The 27,906-nt window shown below is 43.8% G+C and overlaps 1 protein-coding gene across 1 annotated transcript in view; it reads left to right on the forward strand.

The window, feature by feature from the left end:
- Positions 1 to 27,906, forward strand: part of ESPL1 (extra spindle pole bodies like 1, separase) — a 2,570,648-nt gene that overhangs the window by 1,878,803 nt on the left and 663,939 nt on the right. Inside the window, exon 23 of the mRNA XM_044083892.1 lies at positions 1,781 to 1,908. Within this exon, the coding sequence (XP_043939827.1) occupies positions 1,781 to 1,908 (128 nt within the window). The remainder of the gene's footprint in view (positions 1 to 1,780; positions 1,909 to 27,906) is intronic.

Below are 27,906 nucleotides of genomic sequence, written 5' to 3' on the forward strand. Positions count from 1 at the left end.
GTCAAGGACCCAAAGTTCAAAATGTTACCCCTCCAAACACTGTTAACTCTCATTTCTTTACTTAGTTTCATAGTTAAGTTGGACTTGAAAGAGAAGATGCTTACCATCACATTCTTGATTGGCGAATATTTCAAATGTTCCTTTAGATTCTGTCTATTTGGCCATTCCTCTTGTTTTGGAAGCCTTGTTGGATACTTTCTCCATTGCTTTTCAATCCTGAGTCTCGGCCTCCAGTTCCTAAAAACCTTGGACTGTATCTCAAAAGCTTTCCCCCACTCTGCCAGTTTGGATAATAACCACAGACAAATAGGTTCTGTCCATAATTCAAGGAGGATACAAAATGTCTTGGAAGGCATTAATTTGTCCCTCAGGGTTTCCTCTGCCACCTGAAAGCAAGGTTTAACTTCTGTCTCCTCTTCAAGATCCCTTTTCTAAAGGGACAATAGTTGATTTCTTCTCACTTACAGAAAAACTGTTTTGTTTTGTTTTTTTTAACTTAAGAATGTTTTAGGTTCCTGGAAGGAGCAGGGTATTTTAAGGCATGTTTTGCATTGATCCTTCGACACTTTGCTAAAGTCACATGTTTTAGGTTATCCATTTAATCCTTGTTTCTTATGATTCTTCACATGCTTCCATGGAAACGTTGGATGATTTCAGGGGCACTTATCTTCATACTCATCTGCAGTGCAGAAAATTGTGTGTTTTCATATCAGTTTCAGTTTTCTGCTTTATTCCACAGTCTTTTTACTGGCTTAAAGGTATTCACGGTCATCACAAGTTAGCTCTCAAGATGGACTTAACTTCACAGAACAAAAGCTCTTTAATTCATCCCAGTTTACAGACTTTGAATCTGACTCTGGGTGACTTTTGATTCCTTTTAGGCAGCAATTTTCTGAGGACGTGCTTAAAGGTTTTACAGGAGACTAGAAAAAGGAGTACTAGAAAATCTTGCGTCTCCAGACGGGAAAGACTCTTATCAGATAGTTATTGCTAATATTCTGGCTTATTTGTGTAAGTTGCTCAATGCTGGGCTGGCTTTCTGTTTTATTAAAGCTGACTCTCTTTGAATTAGACAATTAACTTGCCTACCTTTTTTTTTTCATCTCAGAAAGCAGGAGAAAAGGATCCTACATTCTTTGGATGTGCGTAGACAGTTCATGATTTGGCTGAAAAACAAGGCCACTTATGAATTTACTTTCTTCTAAGTACTTTATTTGTACTTTTCTTGCATTAATTTCGATAATCAATGTACATATTGTAATTTAACATTTTACTGCACTGCATCTGTGAATGCAGCACTGCTTTCTCTTTGTTGCATTTTGTTCAATTCTCAAACTGCATATTAACTGTAATATGAATTGACATTATTTTACTGTGCTGCTATTTTTGTTTGCTATTTTTGAACCTTGAGTTCAGGTGATAACTGAAAAGGGACAAAAATCCATTCCACTTACATAGTTACCAGAAATAAAAATAATTGGAGATGTGGCACCCTGGGAAAGGATGTGATTTGTTTGAGACCCCAGGTAGTGCTTCCCATTCTACTTTTGACCATTCTAGAAATATTAGGGTCCCACTGGCTGTGTTATGGCAGCTAGTTTTGTGTGAGAACATGGTATAACAGTATCTACTGCTGTGGTTAAAACAACTTTATCCAGAGTATGGACAATACACATACAAGAGTCAGTATGACACACATAGTTGAGGAGGAAAAAAAAATACTGTCGGAATGACCATACAGGTTTGTTTAACTAACTCTTGTTCTGGTTTATATATGCAGGTGTGGTTGTCTGTGTGCTGTCCTTGGCCAGTCTTCAGCCTGGAACCATTGGAGACAGCCTGCTTTTGTCTCGGTTGGAGAAGGGGTGTCTTCCAGTAACAGTTCATATATCAACTTCAAAAGCACAGGTAAGTGACTGTCAAGTCATTGCCCAAGTTGCATGTTTTTTTTGTGAATAACTAAAATTACAAGTAGATAAAATTTTAAAAACTTGTCTTGTCTCTTGGTTCTGGATTGTCAAGGCAGCCTTCATGCAAATCTTGACATCAGCCAACAGATGGAGCTTTTTGGTACCCCCCCCCCCAAAAAAAAAAAATTGTCACAACTGTGAATTGGGTACCCCTTACTCCACTGAGAAACAGTAATGTAGCTATGGTGAGATGAGAGGGGCAAACTGCCCTGGGTGGAAAGTGTTGGAAGGGCACAATAAGACAATTCTGATCTCTCTCTAATGCAGTGCCAGCTTTTAAAAGATGATGTGAAAGTGTTCAATCTCGCCGTTTGTTCTTACACACGGGTTCGGAGCCGATCATCGGCTCTGAGTCGGCCGCATTGCAAAGCTCTGCATCTTAGAGAACTCAAGACCAGACTATATCCCATAATCGTCCCTGCTATTCCCCAGATCTAGTTTGCCGTTGCAACAGATCGGTCAAGGAGAGCTCGGGCCAGCGAACAATTTAGTTTATCTTTCAGATAAGCAAAATTTCTTGAAAATCTTTAGCATAGTTTATCTTTAGCCTTAGTAGATAGTATAGAGAGTGTGTGTTTTTCTTGATTTATATTATATAGATGTATATATATGCTTAGTTACTTAGGTTTGGGCTTCGGCCTTCTAGTTTTCTGACTTATACTAGTAGTGTTATTATAGCTTGTTGTATATTTCATATTACATATAGTTATTGTTGGTTAGTATTTTTTTCTATCCTAATATTTTTCACTGTTTTTTCAGTGTTGAGTTTGACTGTACAATGTCGGAGAAAGCCAAATCCGGCTTTGAGAGATGTCCGTGTGGACAGAAAATGTCCATCACTGACAATCACGCTTCCTGCGTCTACTGCCTTGGCCCTCTCCATTTGCAGGAGGTTTGCTCCATCTGTCATTCCTTTAGCGGGAGGGTCATGACAGAGAGACACAGAAGCTTATTGACAGGGGTTTACTTAAACCTGACTTTCAGGAGGCCTTGGAGAAGTCTGACCAGGCTTCTAAGTCTTCGAAGGGGTCGAAAACGTCTGAGCCCATGTCATCGGCCCCAAGTTCATCTTCAAAGATTTGTTCGCCGGTTCCACAGACCTCAGGGCCGAGCATCGAACGGCTATCTTTCACCGAGCCCCAGGTCTTGGAATCGGTGTCGGAGCTACCTCCACCATTGATTCTTCGGTCGGTGCCGTCTTCGGCCCCTTTGACCCGGTCTTCCAGACCATTATCCGATACTGATGTGGATCGTGTCGTGCAGAAACTAATGGAAAACACGGCCCTTTCCAAGTTGATTGCGGTTTCGTCCCAGTTGGTGTTGAAACTAGAAGCCCTGCCCGTGTCTCCAACAAGTCCTCCTTCTAGACTCGTCCATTCTTCGGAGCCGGGAGAGGACGATCCGATGCTAGTGGAGCCCTCTGTGCCGAACCCGTCCATTGCACGATCGGCACCATTGACTTCGACTCCTTCGGAGCGCATAGGGGAGTCGCGGAGCCGACAATCTCTCCTTGGTTCTGGGACCGAGAGTCGTACCGAATTTTCGGTGCCGACTCTCCCTCTCAGAGCCTCTGCGCGGATTGGTTCGGCTCCATCCTCGGGGTCAGAGCCCACGGTTCCGGTGTCGGTGATGCTTCCACGTTCTTCGGAACCGGAGTCGTCCTCGGCCCGGGGCTCCGGGGGCTTTTGACCTTATGAGGAAGGTATTGTCTGCTCAGACAACTACTTCATCTGAGGCATCTTCTCCTTCCCCTAAAGGGCCGCTTTCTGTTTCTGCTCCCACGATTCACCCTAAGCGTAGAGCCCCATTGCCTCAGCCAGCCCCAGAGGGTGATCCCTGTTCCACGGAGGCCTCACCAGAAGCCCCCTCTGAGGTTCCAAGGAAGAGATTGTGCAAGAGGAGGCACATTGATTCCCCACAGGAATTTCTAACGTCTGACACTGATTTGGATGAGGCAGAGGGGTCCCCACGATCCCCCTCTGAGGATGTGTCATTTGCAGACATCCTGGAGATCTTGAAACAGAGGGGTGATTGGCAGGACCTAGCCCCCACTGAGGACGAGTCGGTGTTGCTGAAGGCTTTTGGGGCTCAACCTTCTACCTCCTGGGTGACCCTGCCCTTCGATGAATTGATGGACTTAATCGTGCGAAGGGCGTGGGAAACACCGGACACAGTGGAACCGGTCCCCCGAAAACCAAACAAATTTGTCACGGCCCCTCAGGACAAGGCCTATCTCACTAAAGGAGTCCCGGTCGACGCTATGGTGGTGGCGGCGGCCACGAAGAAGGAAATGTCTGAGTCTTCCTCTTCTGTTCAACCTGTTCATCCTCCTAATAAGGATTCTAGGGCTATGGACAGGTATGGGAAGCACGTTTTTAGTTCAGCGACTTTTTCCATGCGTTCGCTGAACTATTTGACACATTTTACGCGTCTACAGAGGGATCTCATTAAGGAACTGGGAGATACCATCCAGGGTAACACAGATGCTGCTGTCTCAGATAAGGTGACAGCACAACTCAACACCCTTACTTCAATAGTAAACTCGTCCATGAGGCTCATCTCATATGCGGCCGAAGGATCGAGTAGAGCTGCAGCTTCAGCGATTGCTCTCCTTAGACAATCCTGGATGCGGCTGTGCTCCTTTGCGGAAGCCTTCAAGTCTTCCTTTGCTAACCCCCCCCCCCCTTTGATGGTGCCACACTCTTTGGGCCCAAAGTAAAGGAGACTTTAAGTCGGTGTGAGCAAGAGGGGTTCCCCTGTCTGCTGTTGGGGTCCGTTTTTCCACTCCATCTAGGCCGTTACCCCAAAGGACAATGAGGCGGAAAAATGTGGTTCCGTAAGAGACTGGGATCTTTCCAAGCCACACAGGGTGATACCCCCTCCAGAGGCAGAGGGGGGGGAAGAAATGGAAGACGCCGCCCCGGCGGCAGAGGGGTTCCGCAAAATCAGGGCGACAGGGATACAGTCTCTGGGAAGCCCTTCCAGCACTCCTGAATGGAGGCCCGACTGTCCTACTCTGGAGGCGGTCGGGGGTCGCTTGGCTTTATACCCACAGGCCTGACTAAATCTTACTTTGGACTCTTGGGTAAAAAGCATAGTAACCAGAGGATACATAATTCCCTTTACGTCCACACCACCTCAACAAAAGAGACTTCCAGATGTGCCACCTCATCTACAAGGTCCAGCAGCTGCAGAAATTTCAAAGCTGCTTGAAAAAAAGAGTCATCCAGCCATTCCCGGTGGACCAAAGAGGATCCGGAACTTACTCAAGGTTCTTTTTAGTTCCAAAGAAGACAGGGGGACTGGAGACCGATTTTGGATCTCAGCAATCTCAACACCTTTGTAAGGAAGGAAAAGTTCCGGATGGTCATGCTTCAGTCGATCCTTCCCTTCTTACAGAAGGACGATTGGATGTGCTCAATAGATCTCAAGGATGCGTACTACCACATCAAAATGGCCAGGCCGTCCAGAGATCACCTGCGCTTCCGGCTGGGAGCCAGTCATTTTCAGTTTCGAGCTCTGCCCTTTGGGCTCACCTCAGCCCCCAGGGTGTTCACCAAATGTATGGCAGTAGTGGCGGCTCACTTGAGACGACAAGGATTCCGGGTGTTTCTGTATTTGGACGACTGGCTCCTCACCGCCACCACCAGGCATCGTCTTGTTCAAGCCAGAGACTACACAATCAACCTTTGTTCCCACTTAGGAATTTCAATCAATTTCGAGAAATCTGCCTTATCGCCCTCACAGTGTATCTCATTCATCGGAGCAGACCTAGATACACGGTTAACACTGTTGAAGCTTCCACCACTAAGGGCGTCAGCCCTCAAAGAACAGGTGGTTCTTCAGAACAGGAAAACCCCAGCCAGGCTAGTGTTAAAAGTTCTGGGACTAATGGCAGCGTCTCTGATCGCAGTTCCCATGGGGAGATTGCACATGAGTCCTCCAATGGCTGCTTTTCGCACAATGGTCGTTCCAACAGCTACCCTTATCGCACGAGATACTAACAACAAACTCTTGCAAACGAGATCTTTCATGGTGGGTAAACAGTCAGGATCTCACAATGGTTTGTCTGTTTGTCCTACCCAACCCGATGGCCACAATAACCACGGACGCTTCTCTGATAGGTTGGGGGGGACTTTTTCAGGGAAGAACAGTCCAAGGGGAATGGTCCAACATAGAGTACAATCTGCACATAAATGTTCTGGAGTTGAGGGCGGTGTTCTAGCGTTGCAACACTTCCAAGCTCTCTTACCTCTGGGAACAGTGGCAGTTCAGACGGACAACATGTCTGTGGTCTGGTACATAAACAAGCAAGGGGGAACCAAGTCTTACCCATTATGCAGAGAGGCCATGAGAATTTGGCAGTGGGCAGAGTCCACGGGTCGCTTTCTACTGGCAACGCATATCCCGGGGTCATCCAACTTCATTGTGGACAGGTTGAGCAGAGCCATCCTGTTACCTCACGAGTGATCCCTCAATCCACAGGTGGCGGAAAGGATCTTCCGCAGATGGGGCTAGCCTTGCTGCGATCTGTTTGCATCCCCGTTGAATGCCAAATGCAGAAGCTACTTTGCCCTTCTTCCCCCTCCGGGGGAGGTTCCCAGGGACGCACTGGTGCATGATTGGCCCCCGGGTCTCCTGTATGCATTCCCTCCTACCCCGTTGATTCCCAAATTTCTACAGAAAGCCAGGAACCTGGAAAGGACAATAATACTCATATCGCCATTCTGGCCTCTGCAGATATGGTTTCCCTTTCTTCAAGCCCATCAAAAGGAGGAACCTTGGACTCTGGACCCAGTACCAGATCTATTGACTCATTCGTCGGGAGTTCCTCACCCATCTCTCCAATCCCTAAAACTGACAGCTTGGCTGCTCCGCTTCCCTCTCTAGCCAGGTCAGATCTTCTTTCTCCTGCGGTTCAACACATTCTGGTGGCCTCTCATAAAGCCTCCACCACAAAGCTTTACAGAAGCAAATGGAAACGCTTTGTATGTTGGGCATCTAGCCAACACATAGATCCCTTGGTAGCTCCACTACACAAAGTTCTGGAATTTTTATCAATTCTCTTTCACGAAGGGGCCTCAACTTCCACCTTGACAGTACAGTTGGCGGCTTTATCTAACTTTCATATTGGTGAGGGGGGCTCTTCTATTATGTCTCACATGCTTTGCAAGGCCTTTATGAAAGGAACCTTCCACCTTCGCCACCCATTCGGGAGCCCTTTTTCCCATGGAATTTGAACTTGTTATTGCCACAACTGATGTTACCTCCCTTTGAACCGGCTTCATCCTGCCTACTAAAGTTCTTATCGTGGAAGACACTGTTTCACGTGGCTGTCACTTCAGCTCGAAGAGTATCAGAGCTACAAGCGTTGTCAGTCAGACCACTGTACTTGATCTTTCACCCAGATAGAGTCTCTTTGCACACAAACCCGTCATTCCTCCCCAAGGTATGTTCTGTCCTAAATATCAACCAATCCATAGAGCTCCCCACGTTTTTCAAGAATCATACAAACAAATTGGAGTATATGCTGCACAAGCTGGATGTTCATAGGCAGCTAAGATTTTATCTGGACAGGACTAAAGATCACAGAAAGTCAGATCAGCTGTTTGTCTCGTTTGCAGACAACAAAAAGGGTATGGCAGTCACGAAACGTACCTTATCTAAATGGCTTTCCGATTGTATAGCATTTGTGTACTCTATTAAGAATCAGTCATTACCTTTCAAGCCTAAGGCTCATTCTACCAGGTCCGTGTCCACTTCTTTGGCTCACGCAGCTCGCTTACCTTTAGACACGATTTGTGCAGCAGCTACCTGGGCTAAGCCTCATACATTTATCACTCATTATAAGGTTGACAGGACATCGTTTGGTTCTACTGTGCTCAGGAACGTTCTTCCATGAGTCACCCAGGGTGATGGAGCTAGGGACGCTACCCGTGTGTAAGAACAAACGGCGAGATTGAACACTTTCACATAAAGAAGTTATGTACTTACCATAAAGTTCCATGTGATGTGTTCATCTCGCCTTTGTTCTTACATCCCCCCCCCCCTTCACTTGTTATGGAAGAACAGGTAAGACTAAAGTCTGGTCGGGATTTCTCTTACTTCTTCTAGGGTTCATTGGTCTGTGTCCTCATTAGGATATGGTTCACCGCCCATAGGAATTGCTTATTATAGTCAGAGGATATTCATGGATATCCGTGTGAATGTGTATATCTTGCACCGAGGTGAGGGTTAGAGGTCTGGTTTCTCGCAAACTAGATCTGAGGAATAGCAGGGAGGATTACGGGATATAGTCTGGTCTCAAGCTTCTCTAAGATGCAGAGCTTTGCAATGTGGCCGACTCGGAGCCGATGATCGGCTCCGAACCCGTGTGTAAGAACAAAGGCGAGATGAACACATCACATGGAACGTTATGGTAAGTACATAACTTCTTTTTATTGCATATGCAGTCAAACCTGAGTGCTGTAGGCGCTCCATGCGTGTTCTAAACTGTAGCAACTGCTTGCTACATTGTAGCAAGGAGATTGCTACAGTTTGTCTTTTTTTTTTTTTTTTTTTTTAAATCAGAGCCCTGTAGCGCTCTGTGCAGGCAGAATGTAAACTGTAGCAACTACTTGTTAAAGTTTAAAACATTTTTTTTTAAATTAACTATGTTAAAGGAGTCTTGGAGTCGAGGCACCAAAATGGGACCTGAATGACTGGGGCAAGAGGAAGGACTGTCCATGTCTTTTTGCTTTTTAAGCGGGTGAGAGGTTGTAGATCATAGATTTAACTGTAATAAGCCAATCACTTATTACAATTAAGTACTTTTTTTTCCTTGTTACTTGAAGAGCTGAGAGAATTGGGGCACTGGTTCATAATACCAACCCAGGACGCTGGTTGAACCAGCTATGATTTTGCTGAGAAATCGGTTCTAGTACATAATATAGAACAATTACTGTAAAAGCAATCGGAGGACCACTAGGAAGATTGATCTTTGTTGTACAAAACGTCATTGCTGTGGCAAGCTTATTTTTCAAATATTCAAAAATTATTATTAAAATCACTCCATTGTGACATCTAATATTTGATTTTTTTTTTCAAACCTTAATTCTGCATTTTACCTGAAGATTTTCTCATGTTCCAAAATTGCAGCCTATCAACTCGTTTCATAAGTGATAATTTGACCAAAAGTCTGTCTTTTTAGTAGATAAGCATCCATCTGAAGACTCCGAACATTGCAAGGCAACATTAAGTAGCACTTGACACTATTCCAGATGTTTGAGAAAAATGGGTTGTAAGGGTATTCTTACTGCATAATTTTCCTCCAGCCTTTAGCTGGCTTATTCCAGCTTTTCTCAGTGTCCTTCTGCGTGCTGTCTTGCAGCTGTTGAGGAATACCCTGTTATAGGTGTTAGAAGTAACACTTTTAAACGTAAAGTGCAGACACTTTCTGTTTTTATATTTTCTTAATTAAAATTTTGAAGGCTAAGACAGGATTCCTGATCATCACTAAAACTCAAGTCCAACTTAATGGGATGGAAGGTAGCTAATTACCTTGGTTCATTGCCAGGACTAATGTGAATTTGAAAATTCAGCCTTCGTCCATTTCCATCACTGCACAAAATCCAGAATGCTTTAAAATTTGATATTGACTAAAATTAGTAGAATGTACTTGCATATTCAAGGATGCCTAATGAAAGATGGGAGCAGTTCATTTCTTTAAAGTTTGGTGAGTTAAAACTGAACTTTTTCAGTGACACTGAGGATTAAACAGCAGTTGTGAGAAATGAAAAAAGTCTACATTCAACTTGATCATTGACCACGACATTTTATGATTTGGGGGAAAGTTTTCCTGTTGTAAATGCTTCCGCATAAAATTACTTTCACTTTAATATCCAAGAAGTTTAGATGACTTCAGAGGTTGGATATTTGGATCTTTGCAGCTAGCCTCCGGTGTTGGACTGGCTGATCAAAATGTTAATGTTCAGAAAACTTAGCAATTTCATAAATGCTTAGTGTCCCAAGTTCATGCCCATCAACGTTACAGAAGCACATGAGTACCTTTATTTGTGAACATTTCAATAAAACTGTACTCTTTTCTGTCTCTTGCTATTTTTGCTCCCATGTACTATGTTTACTTTTAAAAGGTTTTAAATTAGACATTTTCCCTGGAGGCACAGTTCCCTTAATGATCTAATTATTTTCAGCAAAAGAGGTAAGGGTGATGAATAGGTTTACACTATAATATGTTTATGATAACTGATATCTAGAAGTATTGAATGTGAATGTGTAACATCCCTGGATGTCTGCTGAGAAGTGCTATGTAGAACTTCAAAAAAAAAAAAAAAAACTCCAACTCTTGAACCCATATCTTAGACCAAAGTCAGCAAATGTATTATAGATGAACTGGAGCAAAGCTATAGACTGACTGTGTAAGAGGTAAGTGGAATGTATATGCTATGCAGTGACCGTACTAAATTTACCAAAGGAAACCATGCTGCATTTCTTTGCATTGTGGCTTAAGCCCCCTTACTGTGGAGAATCTGAGTGTCAGAAATGGATTTGGTAACCAACTTTGTGTCTGTATTTGTTAGCAAATTTGGTCAGTCATAGTTCCTTCATCTCAGTTTTCATGTTAGAGAAGTAAGGCCCAGGCACAGCTCACTGGGATACTGCTGATGATATTTTGTATCTAGAGAAACTAATCCCTCCCCAAACTTGATGATAGGGGTGCTGTCAGATGGCCAATCCAGCAAATTACATATGGGTTAATAGTGCTGAAGGTCTTGGCAAGGTTCAGAAAGCACCTTGGACTCGTGTCATGTACCCATGGTGGAAGTAACCTTTTTGAAAAATTCAGGTAGGTTTAGCAGGCAGGAGCTGCCTTTCACAATGCTGAGCTGGGATGTATCTGGTTATGTATTCACCTGTATTGTTGTTTATCTGCAATACATTCCATAGCTTTGCAGAGACTCTGATTCAGTAGTTGATGGAGGAGTATCATTAAATTGGACATGGTGCTTCTAAACAGACTTAAAGAAGCATTATCAGGGCACATGGAACTGCTGTTTTGATGTTTGCAAGTCCTGAAAGGACTTGGTCCAGAGTGATTTAGGGAAATGAGTTTAGTATGGAGGAGCAGATGGGAGGTTAAATGAGATGAAGTTAGAAGAAAATTTGTCCGTAAAAATATTAGCGTGTCCGTGGAATCAGGAGTGAGAGGGTACAACTAATCATAAGTTTAGTACAGAACTATTAAGTAATTTTGAGCTTCCTAATGTAGTTGAAGGCCTTGTGGTTGTTTCGAATTTTCTGCAGCTCTAATTTCATTGAATTCTATTTTTCCCAGTGGTAAGCTTGAGGGACTTAATTTTCATTCCGTTCGATAATGATACAGTGGAGATCTTTTGTAGATGACCAGGAACCTTTCCTTTTTGTTAGTTGTGGGATTTGCACCATATTGATTTAATTTTAAAATTGCCATTCTACTTGTGTGGATGAGTACAGATGCCTTAAAGCATCTATCTCAGAGGAAGTAAATTGTAGAGGGGTAGGCATTAGCATCATAAATGGTTTGTTGGGGAGCTGTACCCTTTGTGGTTATTGAAAAGATCAGTAAATAGTAAGTGGTTTTAGAGTAATCACTGGATTAATTTACTAGGAGTCGTAAAGTGCACTGTCAATGAAAAGGTCACAACGGGAAGGACTGATTTGACTAGGGAGGTGGATAAGTGGAGTGATGCATTTTGGGAAAACAGTTATGAGGACAGCTAGAAATCTGACATCTTTGGTGGATGGGGGGGATAGTTTGCTCAAGGGTGTTTGCATTTAATAAATCCAGAAGTCTCTAGACTTGTTCGTTGTTGGTAGTACACGTTTCCTAGTTTATGTTGGTAGTTGGTCACTCATAAGAAAAGTATTTGGTTCAATGGCTTACTTTTCTAAATGGTTAATGTGTTAAGCATGCCCTAAAGGGGCCATAGGTGGGGGGATCTGCAGCTTATTATAATGCGGTAATTATTTTGAGAAGACTAGAACATCTCCACTGAAATTTGGTGAGTGCCTTTTGAGTTGGTACAGATGTTCCTCAGCATTGCCTGTGAAGCTGAACATATGACCGGTGTTGCACTGTAGAATAGAGGGAGAGCTTATTGCTACACTTGAAACAGGTTTCTGTTATGCAAATGCTGATATCATTGAGGGTAAGGAAGATCTCAAATTAAAACCTTTTATTCAACACTGGAATTTATGTAGGGATGTCCATCTGGTGACCTTTACTTGAAAAAGACATTGTGAGTGTAGCAAACGTTTTAGCTGGTATGCTTAAACTATGGAGCAAGATGTGCATACTGTGCCTGACAAAGCAGGGTGAGGGTCATTTCATGCCATGCAGACACACAGTGGATCACCTTAGAAAGATATATTTAATTTTCTAAATGTTTAATATTCACAGAGGTAGATAGACAAACCAGTACAAGTCATTATAAAACTGATTGCACAACTTGTTAAACCATTCACATTCCTAATTTAGAAATATAAACCCATTTGTAATCCAGGTTGACCACACACTACAGAACATATGCCTTATAATAAAAAGAGGTAATCTGTGAAAACCATAGTAACAGTTTAAAACATAAAAAACTAAGAGTCCAAGATGGTTGCAAATTAGAACTCAGAGTCCCCTAAGTTTAAAACCTATAAAAAAGCAAATCCATGTTTTTAACATAGTCCATTATTTTTAATACTGGACACTATCTGTATAGTTATTCCACAAGTCCCAAAAAGATCATTAGATGGTCTTCTGCTGTCCCTTTCTTGGCAGTCTGGGATTTGTGTATGTGAGGCTGGCACCACCAGCAGCCCTCCTAGCATTAATAGAAATTTGAGTATCCAGTTCTTGATTAGGTTGGCAGGCTGTAGATGGCAAGGTGTAACATGTTTCACCTGCCATCTCTGACTGCTCAAGAACTTCCATCATCGCTAGCAAATATTTAGAGAGGGAAAGTAATAGAATGGAAAGAGGCCAAGAATACATTTGGATTGCAGGCTAAAGATTGCCTTCCCTATCCAGGAATTGATATCAGAGTATAGGCAAAGAGAAAGGAATGGGTAGGGGTTCCTAAGTGCAAGACCAGCACTGGTAGAGTTTTTATCAAAATCTAGAACACAAGTTGCTGTTAATAAAGGGACAATTAGTAGGGCATACAAAATACTGCATGATTACCTTCTCTGATTGATTCTTATTAGTTATTAAAGATTGGGATAAAAGACTGGAAAGCAATTTACAAGAAAAGAATGGGAAGAATATGTATGGCTCTCAAGTATGCAAGCAAGTCAAGAAGGTTTAGTACCTTTGGAAGTGTTTGCATATGTATTTTTATACCCAAGCAGACTCCAAAGAATTTTCCTTGGGTAGATTGCAAATGATGGAGGTGTGATGGGGAAGAAGGAGGTAATTGGGAACACATTTTTGGGAGTGTAATGAATAAGGCAGACTTAAAACATTTCCAGCAGACTATTGGCAAAAATACTGGGTGAACAAATTGGTGTAACTAAGGAAATGATTTTTTAAGCTGTGATATAGAATCGGAATTACCTAAACTTTGTAAGGCCTTGCTGAATTTGAGGGTCTATATTAGAACACCGAATTTTGAAAATTTCGAGTGTTCTAATATCGAACCCTATTAATCGAAAATTTAAAACATTGAACATACAGAACACCGAATTTTTTCCTAGGGAAAAAATTTGCTGTTCCAAAACACACACACACACACACACACACACACACACACACACACACACACACACACACCAAACAAACAGCAATCCACACACATACACCTAAACTCTTACAACTAACCCTACACTAAACTATACATAAACCACTAACTATCCACTTACCTTAACCCTAACCCTAAGGTCCGTCACTATCGCACAGTCACCTCACCCGCGCCCTAAACCTAACTCACCTGCCCCGGCCTAACCCTCACATCCACACAGTCGCACACTTACCTGACCCGTGCCCTAACCCGTCCTAACCCTCACGTCCACACAATCACACACTTACCTGAACCTGACCTGTAACTTTCCACCACAGCGCTGAAAATACCGAAGCAACAGAAATGGACAACCAAATTCTTTCCCTAGGAAAAAATTTGGTTTTCTGTTTCTTCGTTATTTTCAGCGCTGCGGTGGAAAGCACAAGAGGATGTGGTGAAGATCTGAGAGAGACAGGAAGACATGGGGAAACAAGGGTGTCCAGCAAAGAGATGGATCTATTGCTTGAGCGAAAATTTGCATCAGACAGGCATAATCTTCAAAAGGTAGGAGAGTGGTATTGAAAAAGATGTCAATAGTTGGCAACCCAACCCTGTGTTGAAAATGTTTAGCCGGTAGCAATGTAATATGATGTGTATAGGGGTAGTTCATCGGTTGGTACTAGGCTATCAGCCCTAAGGTCTATACAAGCCTAGCCATAACAATTCCTTGGCTATTTCTTCCCACACTATTTACTTCCCTGGACCCCTGTCTAGCAGGGTGACTGACGTGATCCCTGGGGTGAATTTCCTTTTTCCCATCCAGTCATCAAGGTTCCTTTTGAAGAGGGCCAAAGAGGTGCTCTGCTTGACATGTATGGGCAGTCTATTCCAGAGTCGGGGGGGAGTCTCTGGGTCAGGAACTATCCCTCCAGCATGTTTTGTTTATTGTAATGACAAGATTTAGATCCCTGGAGCATATGGGATTCCTTTAAGTGTAGCATGTCCAACAGCTCTGAGTTTGACATGGCCTTGTATGTTAAGCAGAGATCGCCTCGGAGTAGACTATATGCGACAGAGTATAGCTGGAGTTTTTTTAAGGCAGTCAGCATAGGGCATCTGCTTTAGGCCTGTGATTCTTTTAATGAGGTTTTTCTGCAGCCTTTCCAGTTGTTGCAGATGTCTTGAGAGGTACATACCAAATGGGACGTTGTATTCTATAATGGGTCTAATGAGGGATGAGTACAGTGGGACAATGACCTCCTTTTTTCTGGCTGAAAAGCCCTTAGTGATGAGGTGTGCCACATAGAAGGATTTCCTGACTGTTGTGGCGATGTGGTTATTGAAGGTGAGACCACTGTCCACCTGTGTCTCTCAAGTCTCTTATCACACTTTCGGTGTTTAGTGTACTGCCACCTATGTGGTAATTCACGGGTACATGTTTTTTCCCCAAAGGGGATAACTATACATTTCTTGGCATTGAGCTTGAGCCCATGGCTCTGGCACCAAGCATCTGTTTCTGTAAGGCCCTTTTTCTAGAGTATCGACATAATTTGGGGATTCAATAATGGCTTCCAGTTTGCAGTCCTCTAGGAACTTTGTTAGCCAGAGTCCCTTTGTGTTGACCTGTACTTCAGAGAAGTAGATGCCAAACAAGAGAGGTCCCAGGACTGAACCATGAGGTACTCCACTTATCTGGAGCTGGATTTGGAGTCTGCTACTTTTACAGTGTGGGTTCTGTCAGTAAGCCAGTTGGCAACCCATCGAGTGACATAGGGATTAATGCCCAGCTTAGTAAGTTTATCTATGATTCCAGAGTGTGGGGGATGGTGTCAAAGGCCTTGGCAAGGTCCACATAGGCTGTGTGGACTGCCTTACCCTCGTCCACAGCTCTGGAGACTAATTCGAAGAAGTCAATTAGGTTCAGAAGACAAGATCGGCCCTTCACGAACCCAAACTGGGTAGGTTTCAGTGTTTTAAGGTTGCCAATGTCTTTGTTTATAAGTTCCATGATAATACGTTGGCCTTGGCCTTGCAGATCAGGCTCGTCAGACTGATGGGGTGGTAGTTCCTGGGATCCAAGGGGGATCCCCCTTTGTGGAGTGGGGTAACTGTAGCTGTGCGCCATTCAGTAGGCATGAAGCCTGAAGTGAGGGTATGATTAAACATGACACTTAGGTGAGGTGCCAGTTCATTTTGTAGTTCATGTAGTACACAGCCCGGGATGTCATCTGGTCCCCTGGATGCTGTATTCTTAGCTTTGGAGAGTGCATTTTTTACCTGTGTGGCCATTATTACCAGAATTTGGCAATCTTCCAGTATTGAGATGGGCCATTTAGGGGGTGAGGGGGTGGGGTGAAGTTGACACTGAATCGATCTGCCAGGATATTGGCAATATGCTTGGGATCAGTATATTTAATGCCATTCTGTTGTAGCTCAGAGCAGATCTGAGCATTGCCATTTAGATTCTTGACATAGTGATAGAATGCCTTGTGGTTGTCTTTGGAATCTTTGGCAATTTTAATTTTGTAACTAGCTTTGGAGGATTTTATGAGGGATCTTGGCTTCTTACTGAGGCTGGTAAGGGAATTTTTTGCATCCTGGGATTTTCCACTTTTTTGCAACAGTTTCTTCCTTTTGTTTAAAATTTTTTTATGGCAGGGGACCACCAGAGTTGCTTCCTTTTTTTGGAGGATTGCACCTTGGTTCTACTTGGGATGGCACGATTCATGCTTGAGTGGATGTGCTCGTACAGTGCCTTAGTGTAGGACTCAGCAGTCGAACTTTCATTTCCCGTCTGCATGGGTGTCATGAAGTTTGTAAGTTCTTCTGACTTGAGTAGCATGAAGTTGGCTTTGGAGAAGTTTTTATGGAGGTTTCCTTACTGGGAGGTGGGGGTGAGATGTGGATGTTAAGGGTGATTAGCTTATGGTCTGTCCTGACCAATGAGGGGGTGATCATAGGTGTGGAGCATCGATTTCCCATGTTGGTAATGACCAGGTCTAGGATATTGGAGCCCCTGGTGGGACTATGGATTAGTTGATCCAGGGCATTGGAATTTATGAATTCCAAGAACCGTTGGGCAAAGGTGTAGGTACACGAGTAGTTTTCCCATTTAATGGCAGGGTAGTTGAAATCACCCAGTATTATGGTGTTTGGTTGTATATTAATATTTTCCAGTATATTTAGAAAGGTGTAGTGAGAATCTTGGGGCATGGTGGGGGATCTGTAGCAAGCTACAATTTTGATTGTAGTCTTACCTGGTGTTAGTTGCACCTGGAGAATTTCAGACGCATTGTGTTGGGAACTAACCTGGTGGTGTGAATATCCTTGGTGAATATGGACACTCCTCTGCCTTTAGTGTTTCGATCCTGGTTTGGTGGCCGAAAAGTGTGGTAAGAGTTGTACCCTGGTATTGCAGGGGTGCTCTCTGGAGCCTTGAACCAGGTCTCAGTTACTGCACAGATATCAATGTTCTCCATTTTTAGGAGTGCCTTGAGAGAGTGCATTTTGAGGTTTAGACTTCTAGCATTACCTTCAAATTTTGCATGCTTGTACCTGATACGGTGGTGGTTTTGTCCTTTGAACTTTGCCTAAAAAAGGCACTATAGGGGTGGCAAGAGCCTTTGCCAGTAACCTGAATCCCGGGGCGACCGGTGCAGACCATCTCTGGCAAAGCATCGTGGTCTATCGATCATGTCGTCCCAGGCAAGACAGATACTGGATCCCCTTCGAATGACACCAGAAGCTTAGCCAGTTGTTGAAGTCAATCATTTTGTCCTTGTATTTTGGTATCATTCTGGGCGAAGGCAGGATGCTACTCAGGGCTAGGGTCATACATGCCTGGGCCACATGATGCGAGAGCTCTTCCATGTCTCTTTTCATGTAGTCCAGCGAGATACATCTCAAGTCATTCACTCCAACATGGACAATGACAGAGTCATATTTGTACTTGCTGTGGAGTGACGTGCATGAGTTATGTGGCGGATCCTGGCACCCGACAGGCAGCTCACTGTAATTTTCTCCTTGTTCAGCCTGATGATTGGGACATTAGTCATAGGTGACTCTATAGTCAGGCACACTGAAGTGTTAGGTATGTTGTCTTGCCTTAGGGGCTGTTGCTGGGTGGCACACTGGTGTTGTGAGCTATGTGACACTGTGCTTGTGATTGGTGTTTGTTTGCTTGTGCAGGTTGCAATTAAGGACCTCCACATATGTGGATTTAGTGTTGCTTTGTGTGGGTGTTGGTGTGAGTTTAGAAAGACTATGTGTTGCTTGAGGTGTAGTGCAGGTGTTAACCTTCTCCTCTTGACTGTCTAGCACAATCATGGGTGGAGAGAGCTTTGCTTCCAGTTTGGCTATGTAAGTGCATCTCTCACAGGTTGTAGTGTTGGGTGGTAGGAGGAGAGGGTTGTCTGTGTACATGAGGCAATTGCTGCATTGCCCCAGTATGCCCAGATTCACCAGGTGGACAGGAGAAATCAACGGAAGCTGACCCTGGACATGCCTGGTTTGGTGCTTTTTTTTTTTTTTTTGAAAAGTACAGGAGCTGTTTTCTCTTACCCTTAGCAAGGTACTTTGCAATTATAGGCTTAGTGCCTATGATTAATGTCTCCTTATTAATAAGGAGAGTTGAGTGCTTGTATCAATTTAAGGCTTCCTAGTGCTTTATAGCAGGTATTAGAGCATGTGCTAGTCAAAGGGATGCTTAAAGGTAAGATGAAAAAAAATGGTTTATCCTAAACACTGCAGTGTGCACTAGAGAAGTTAGATGTGAAAGTAGGTAACTTAAGTTTTACCTGTCTAAAAAGTTAAGTTTTTGTGGAGAGTCACTATTTTTAAAACAGCAAGATAGATTGAAAGGGGGTGATCACTTTTGTATTCCGATACAGTAAAATGGCCAATAAATTTAAATAGTTGAAGGGGGGTGATTTCACAAAATGCTAATTTAGTGCTTACTCACACAAGCCAGTAAAAGCAGAGAGGAAATGAGATATATGGTCAAATTAACATAAGAGGCAGGCAACTAGAAAGACAGTGGTATTTAAGAACACGACTGTATTAGGGTGGGGAAAAAAATTTCTGCCCGACTCACAAGAGACAGAGCTGTGGGGTCTTTTGAAGTTTTAATATGCAGTTAAAATCAGAACACAAGCAAAATACAAGGTAAAAACAACAAATCACAGCACTCAAAATATAAAAACGCAATAAACTAATACAAAATACAACAAATAAAAAGCAAACCAACCTTTCCCTTACAGCAAAGTCTGGTTGATAATTTATATAGGCTGTAGCAATATAATATATGTATAGAGGTCGTGAGGCTGTATACCAACACCTGACATTTTTACACATTTTTTTGTGAAATATGTCTTCGTATGTTATGTTCTCCTATCTTGCCTTCATTCTAGATGATTGGGTCGGAACTGAGCATCGGTTCTGATTCAGCCTAATAATAAAGCTTGAGAGCTTTCACTGGCTCAAGGCAATACCCTATCCCATGATACCTGGTGACAGTTACCCAGATCTCATTTGCCGCTTTGCTGGTTTGGGATTGTTTTTCTTTGGCTCAGGCTGTCTTTGTTTTATTTACTTATTGACTGAATAATTTTCTATCTTAGCGCAGTAACCTTTAACTTCTGTAGTTTAGTGTAGAGGAGCCTTTTTTGGTAGTTTGTTTTCCCTTTTTGGCTTATCGCTGGTCGTAGTGGTGTTGTGTGGGCCGTCGTTCACAGGCCTCTTTTATCCCTTTCCCATCTAACTTTAAGTTTGTCCTGAATGAATCCGTTTAACATAGAGGGTTTGTTTTTTGTCCCCTTTGTTTTTAGCCCCTTTTAGTTAGAGGGCTTCCCTCCCCTTTTCCTGAGATTTTGTCGTTTCAGTTAGAGACACCTCCTCTGGCTAGAGGAGATCGTAGTTTAAATTAGAGACCTCTCCTCTAGTGTTTTTTCTTGCCCCCCCCCCCCCCGTGTGTAAAAAAAAAAAAAAAAAAAAAAAAAAACTTTTTGCTGCTTTGTGATAATTGTGTTTTCTTGTGCTTTTCTGTGTACTGATTGATAGGTGTACTGTTTTGATAGTACTCATCTGTGTTCTTTTGTTTTTTTTTTTTTTTTCTTTTTTTTTTCACCTAACTAGTGCAAAATGTAATGAAAGCCAAGCAATGGTTGGTAAGGAAGCCAAGCAATCTGGCTTTGAAAAGTGTGACTCGTGCACACAGAAGATGTCACTTACTGATGGCCACTCTAGCTGTGTATATTGCTTAGGTGCGGTTCATCTGCAGGACTCCTGCTCTGTCTTCTATGGATTCAGTTCCAGGGTCCTGCAGGAATGTAAAAATAAGCTCATTGTAATGGGTTTACTTAAGGGACCGTTTGATGTGACTATGGAAGGGAATCAGCCCTCTAAATCCTCATCAGAGAAATCTTTAAAAAAAATCTTCAGCTCTGGCTTCTAAGCCGACCAAGAAGCCTGAGAAACATGCAACTTCGGACCCGAAGGCTGTCGGGACAGAGAAGGCAACAACTCCATTGGCTCCACCAGCTTTATCAGAGCGGAAAAATCTAACTGGTCCCCGACTCTGGAACTGGTCTACTCAGTGCCCCATTCATCCCTTTTGCAATTGGTGGCTGGCTGCCATAAATCCTCCACTTTCTCCTCTCGATCCTCCAGGAGTCTCTTGTCTGATGACGTGGAGTGGATGGTCGAGGTTGCTTTGGACACTGACCTCAACCAGAATTCTCTCGAGTCCAGTGAAGATGTAAGTGGAGCCAAAGCCTGTATCTGCCTTGTCTTCTGTTCCTCCTCTGACTCGGATGAGCTTGGAGCCGGAGTGCCTGGATGCCCTTGTGGTGGAACCATCAGGTCTGAAAACCACAACTGGTGTCTCGGCCCCGACTTCTGCTCCGACCTCTTCGATGCGGCCTTCTCTCGAAGGGTCTGGGGGCCAACATTCCCTCATCGGGTCCAGGGAGGAGAGTTGGATCGGACCCTTGTTGGATCCAACACTTCCTCTCGGGGCTTCATGCAGGTGAGTTTGATGCCCACATCAGCCTCGGAGCCATCCTCCTTGGCACAGAGGAGGTCTCCCAGCTACTCGGAGCCAGAGGTGATGTGTGCTGTCCTCCCAGACTGTTCCACCCTCTGCTCCAGCTACGTTTCCCGCAGAAGGACCGATGTCAACCTCTGTACCATCACTTCAGCCCAAGCATAGAGAGCCAATGCCCCAGGATGCCCCAATAGGCGATCCACTCTCTTCTGAAACCTTCCCAGAGTATCCCTCTGAGGATGTCTCTTGGAAGAGGACTTGTAAGAGGAAACATTTAGACTCCCCTGAGTCTGTCACATTGGATATAGACTTGGAGGATTCGGAACAGTCCCCATACTCACCCTCTGAGAATGTCTCCTTTTCACACATCTTAGAGATCCTGAAGCAGAGAGGTGGCTGGAAGACCCTCTCCCCTTTTGAAGATGAGTCTATATACCTGGAGGCATTTTGGTCTCGACCCTCCACCTCTTGGGTGCCTCTGCCTTTCGACCAGCTTCTTGGTATAGTCAGTCGAAAGCCATGAGGCTCTCCAGAATCCGTGGAACCTGTTCTGAAGAGGCCCAACAAGTTTATTACTGCCGCAGACAAGCAATTTTTAACTAAACATGTCCCAGTAGCTGCTATGGTGGTGGCGGTGGCCACCAAGAAGGAATTAGCTGAGATCTTCGTCTGTCCATCCACCAAATAAGGAGTCTATAACGATGGACAGACATGGGAAGCATATGTTTTCTTCAACGGCCTTTACTTATAGGTCGCTAAACTACTTATCCCATTTTACCCGACTTCAGAGGGATCTCCTGAAAGAGCTAGGAGATGCTCTCCAAGGTGCTACAGCTGCGGGGGTGCCGGGCAAGGTAAACTCTCAGCTTGCGACTCGAAATTCTGTAGTAAACTCCTCCATGCACCTCATCTCCTATGCAGCCGATGGAGCGAGTAGAGCAGCAGGCATAGGAATAGCTTTGAGGAGACATTCCTGGATTTGCCTTTGTGAGTTTGCTGAACCCTTTAAGTCTTCCTTTATAAACGTCCCTTTTGATGGTTCATCCTTGTTCAGGCCAAAAGTTAGAGACTCTTACCAGGTGTGAACAAGAAGGCAAAACTCTGTCTGCCATGAGAGTACGTTTCTCTGTCCCTACCAGGCCTTATCCCAAAGGTCAGAAGGACGGAAAAATTTGTTTCCCGAAATCCCAAAGAGCTTCACCTGATGCACGTGGTGAATTTTTCCCCAGGGGCAGAGGGGAAATAACAATGGGGGTCCACAAAACCAGGGTGACAGAGATGCATTCTCTAGCAGGCCCTTCTAGTGCTCCTGAAAGGAGGGCCACCTATCCACCTCTGAAGGCAGTCGGGGGTAGATTATCACTGTACCCAAAAAGCCTGGCTCAATATCACTGAAGACAAATAGGTATGGTAGATTATAGCCAGGGGATACAACATACCCTTCTCTTCTCCACCCCCTCCATCAAGATCAATACCAGACATCCCACCAGTCAAAGGGATCAAGCAACCATAGAAATCCAAAGGTTGCTAGAAAGAGTCATCTAAGAAGTCCTCACAGACCAAATCGGATCCAGGACTTATTCAAAGTTCTTTTTGGTTCCAAAGAAGACGGGGGACCAATCTTGGATCTCAGCAAGCTGAACAAGTCTGTAAAAAAAAAAAAAAGGCAAAGTTCTGGATGGTGACATTGCAGTCTATACTCCCCTTTCTGGGACAAGACAATTGGATGTGCTCAATAGATCTTCAGGGTGCATACTACCATATAAAGATGGACAGGCGATCCAGCAGATATCTACGCTTCTGTGTGGGAGCCAGTCATTACTAATTTAGAGCTCTGCTCTTTGGTCTAACTACAGCCCCAGAGTGTTTATCAAATGCATGGAAGTAGTCACGGCTCACCAGTGGCGTCTAGGATTCCGGGTGTTTCTGTACTTAGATGATTGGCTCCTGACCGCCACCACCGAGCATCTACTGACCAAGGCAAGGAACACCACCATTCATCTCTGCTCTGAGTTAGGTATAACCATAAATTTCAAAAAGTCTGCCTTGTTTCTTTCACAGCATATTACCTTCATAGGGGCAGACTTAAACACAAAAGACATGGTAGCAAAACTGCCTCACGAAAGGGTACAAACGCTGCGCCAGCAGATATCAATCATGCTCATGAAGAGGAAAGTGCAGGCAAAGTTTGTTCTCAAGGTTCTGGATTCAATTGCAGCTGCGATAACATTAGTTCCACTGACGTGTGTACACATGAGAGTATTACAGTGGCTACTCTTTGCTCAATAGTCCATGCAGAAGTTACCCATGTCACACAAGATCCAAGATCCTCATTACGGACACCTGCAAGAAGGACCTACAATGGTGGCTTCATTCCAATCAGGTAACTATAGGCAAGACCATATGTTCTCCCCATCCAGTAGCTACAGTGACCATGGACGCTTCCCAGATTGGGGGAGGGGCATTATCTGGGACAGACTGTCTGTCCAAGGGACTTGGGACAGACTGTCCAAGGGACTTGGGACAGACTGTCCAAGGGACTTGGGACAGACTGTCCAAGGGACTTGGGACAGACTGTCCAAGGGACTTGGGACAGACTGTCCAAGGGACTTGGGACAGACTGTCCAAGGGACTTGGGACAGACTGTCCAAGGGACTTGGGACAGACTGTCCAAGGGACTTGGGACAGACTGTCCAAGGGACTTGGGACAGACTGTCCAAGGGACTTGGGACAGACTGTCCAAGGGACTTGGGACAGACTGTCCAAGGGACTTGGGACAGACTGTCCAAGGGACTTGGGACAGACTGTCCAAGGGACTTGGGACAGACTGTCCAAGGGACTTGGCAGGAACATGAATTCCACTTGCACATCAATGTCCTAGAGATGAGAGAGGTGCTTCTGGTGTTGCAAGCATTCCAGAGCTCTTTTCCAACAGGTATGATTGAGATACGGACAGACGATATGTCTGTGGTGTGGCATATCAACAAACAAGGTGGAACCAGATGTTACCCTCTGTGTCGAGAGGCTCAAAGTGTATGGCAATGGGCAATTTCTTCTCAACATTTTCTAGCTGCAATGCACGTTCCGGGGAAATCCAATGTGATAGCGGACAAATTAAGCCGGGCAATTCTTATGCCTCACGAGTGATCCCTGAAACAGGAAATTGCCAACCGAATTTTTCACAAGTGGGGCCAGCCTTGCTGTGACCTCTTTGTCATGTCCATGAACTCCAAATGCAGCAGCTACCTTGCCCTAATCCCCGCTCCGGAGTGTCACCAAGGGATGCACTTGTTCACAATTGGCTTCCGGGACTTCTTTATGCATTTCCCCCATTTCCATTAATGCCCAAAGTTCTACAGAAAGCCAAATTGTTGAGTCGCAAACTAATTCTCATTGCTCTGTACTGGCCTCGTCAAATCTGGTTCCCTTTCCTATGGCCTCATCTCCAGGAGGAGCCTTGGATTCTGGACCCGGTTCTGGATCTTCTGACCCATCAGTCAGGAATGCTCCATCCCTCCATCTCCAAACCTCCAAGCTGAGGGCTTGGTTGCTCCAGTTCCCATTTTAGCCAGGCTTCCGGACATATCCCCGGCAGTGCGACACATTCTGGTTTCATCTCATAAGACTGCAACTAGAAAACTGTATGCTAGCAAATGGAGAAGTTTTCTTGTTGGGCTTCCAAGTATCACATAGACCACTTCACAGCCCCTGTGACTACAATTCTAGATTTTTTTAGCAGAGATTTTCAATCCAGGCTCAGCTGCAGCTACTATACAAGTACAATTACCTGCCATGTCTAACTACCATGTAGGAGACATGGGATTGAAAATAATGTCTCACAGATTATGCAAAGCCTTTTTGAGGGGTACATTCCTATTAAGACCTCCAATAAGAGAACCGCCACCTCCCGGGGATCTAAATTTGGTACTGACCACTTTAATTCTCCCTCCATTCGAGCCAGCTTCCTTTTGTCCACTAATATTCCTAACATGGAAGACTATCTCTTTGACAGCCATTACTTTGGCTCGGAGGGTTTCAGAACTACAAGCTCTGTCTATTCATCCTCCCTATTTAGTTTTCCACAAAGACAGTCTATCTTCGAACAAATCCTTTTTTTCTGCCCAAAATATGTTAAGAGTCCAACTTGAATCAGTCTATTGACCTACCTGTCTTTTTTCCCCAACTATGGCAACAAGGCAGAATATAAGCTTCACCAGTTGGATGTCCACAGGCAGTTACGCTTCTATTTACATAGGACAAAGGAGACTAGAAAAGGCAGTTTCAAGATTCACTTTATCTAAATGGCTTTAAGACACCATTACTTATGCATATAGTTGTCAACATAAGCAGCTGCCAGGTAAAATTCGAGCCTATTCGACTAGAGCTATGTCAACTTCCACCAGTTTCTAAGCCAGACTACCTTTGGATTCAATTTGTGTGGCAGCCACATGGGTCAAGCCTCATACCTTTATCACTCATTGCAAAGTAGATGTGACCTCCTGGAACAGGGCTCCCTTTGGTTCCATTGTTCTGAAGAGTTTATTCCCTTGAGCCACCCGAGAAAGAAGGTGCTGGGGATGCTGTCCCATCCATCAAGAATGAAGGCAAGATAGAACAACATAACATAAAAAAGTTATGTACTCACCATAACGTTCCATGTTTGTTATCCATAATCTTACCTTCATTCTTCCATCCCACCCTCCTTCCCCCTACCTGGAGGATTGAGAGGAATTTCTGGAAATGGTCATAAAGTTCTCTCTGAATTTCTTCTTGTGTTAGGTAAGTTCTAGTGATTAGTATTTGCAAGCAAGATCTGGGTAACTGCCGCCAGGCATCATGGGATATAGGGTATACCCTTGAGCCAGTGAAAGCTCTCGAGCTTTAGTATTAGGCCGAGTCAGAACCGATGCTCAGTTCCAAATCCAACCATCAAGACTGAAGGTGAGATTATGGACAACAAACTTGGAATGTTATGCTGAGTACATAACTTTTTTATTGATTAAAAATGTTTTCTAGTTTGTGTGCCAGTTACCGGTATCTGGCAGTTGAACATCATGATGACTCTTCTTTGATTTTATTCTGTTCGGCAATGGGCAGCAAACCCCCCCTAAAGATATGGTTAAGAGTTTGTGATTCATGTTGAGTTTTGAGCTGAGTGCATGAGGGTTGTCATCAGTTGTGTTAGACACTTTGACATTTATCCAGTTAAAATGCTCTTGTGAGCCTTCCTACTGCTGACAACCATTTTCCTTTGTCTTGTCCTTATGTTTATTTTCAATGCTGCTAGTTCTCAATTCTGGAAAGTAATTGAAGGGAAATTTCTTGTTTAATAGGAGTGTGTCCTCCTGAATGCCAAAGGGATGGGATAGAGTTTTGGTGCCTGAGATGACATTGGGAGGGATTGGGTGAAGATTATTTTCTCTCACGTTGTGCATTTTAGTTCTGTTTCAGCTTTTGACTTGAGGCTTGAGAGAGGCATACCTCTAGCATCCACTTTTTTTTGGCAGAGAGAGGCTTTGCAGGAAACAAGAGACCTCTTTTAGCCAACTGATCTGCTTTGTCATTCTTCTGCATACTGTGAGCATGACAGATCAGGGGTATTCAGAACTGAATCACCTTCTCGTAGGGCTTCATGTTCAAAATGGTCAGTGGTGAAAGAATTGCCACAGTTGTGACCGTATCAGCCTGTGCCAGAATCTGTGGCCTTAAGTGCAACAGATCAGATGCTTGTTCAAATCTTCTATGTTAATCACAGGTTTTGGACTTTACCCATGCGGACTTTGACACTTCATGTGTCACATTCAGTGCATATGAGTACATTGGTGCTATTCAGTATGCCACTGTCAGTAAGTCTGTAAAGTGTGAGCCTAGACATAAGAACATACAAATTGAGAGGGTCTACGTTCCATTAGAGACTAAGCTTAGATTCCTAAGGCTCTTCATGTCTTCTTGAGTTGATGGCTTCATTAAGAGACGCCTTGTGATATTTTGAAAAATTGTCTAGCCCTAGTTCCAGGTAAATGTTCATCATAGACACCTTCACTACAGTAATATACCTCAATACAGGGATTTGCTAGAAGATTTAGCATTCAGCTTTCAAACTGAATTCCCAAGTTTTCTCCAGACAGCCCCACAAATATAGTTCCTTCTAGTCAATGTTATGTTAACGAGGGGAAGGGGCATGCTATGTGCATGTCATCTATTTATTTCTTTTTGTTGCGATTTGGATTTAACTAAATTAATCGGCTTAGATTTCATTAAATTCCTGTTGGCCGTATCGTTCCAGAGAAGCACTCTTCAAACTATGCCTGCAGAGGGCAAGTTTTGACTAAGAGCTTCAATTCCCAATGCATGTTCTGCTTAGGAGAAGACTATGACATCACCTTGAAACACTGCATTAACCTTTAGGAGGAAAGGTTTGCAGTGCAGGCCCAGAAATCTAAAGGCCTATTTAGACCAGAAAAGGTTAAAAGCTGTAGTTTAGCCAGTCTGCTTGACAAGCTAACCAGTGTTTTTCAGATGTTCCTGTAAAAAGAGGAAGATGATTTAACACCAGAAATTACAAACACAAGAAGTGGGCTGAGACTATGAGGTTATAATGAGTCCATCATCCCCATAGAAGCCATTTCCACCATTACTGGAAAAGGACAAATGTATAGAGAGAAGTAAAGCAGGATCTAGCACTAGGCAACCAAGGTAGTCCTCTACGGCCCACTAGCCACGAAGGGGGCCTGCCACAAACTTACATTTCTTCTTTAAGAATATATTCTGCATGCATTATATTTCTTTAAGGACACACTCAAGAGTATGTCCTTAGTAGCATCTGTGTGCGTCTTTAGTACGACTCACGTATATTTAGAACACAGCGATGCATCTGATTTTTTGAAATGAGCAGCATGGATTTTCCTGGCGAATATTGTGATGTTTGTTACTGGAGAACTAAGAAGCAAAGTGTGTGTGTGTGTGTGTGTGTGTGTGTGTGTGTGTGTGTGTGTGTGTGTGTGTAAAATGCACCTAGTTAGTGGTGAGAAGTTAGTTAATTTAACCAGGATCAAGATCAAGCCTTGTACCTTACTTATAGGAAGCAAGAGCCTGAATTCCCTACACCAACTACCAGACTATTAGTTTCCAGGTATTTTCAAGAAATTGT

The sequence above is a fragment of the Protopterus annectens genome, chromosome 9.part0 (assembly GCF_019279795.1).
Source record: "Protopterus annectens isolate FY-2018-M chromosome 9.part0, PAN1.0, whole genome shotgun sequence".
Taxonomy (NCBI): Eukaryota; Metazoa; Chordata; order Ceratodontiformes; family Protopteridae; genus Protopterus; species Protopterus annectens.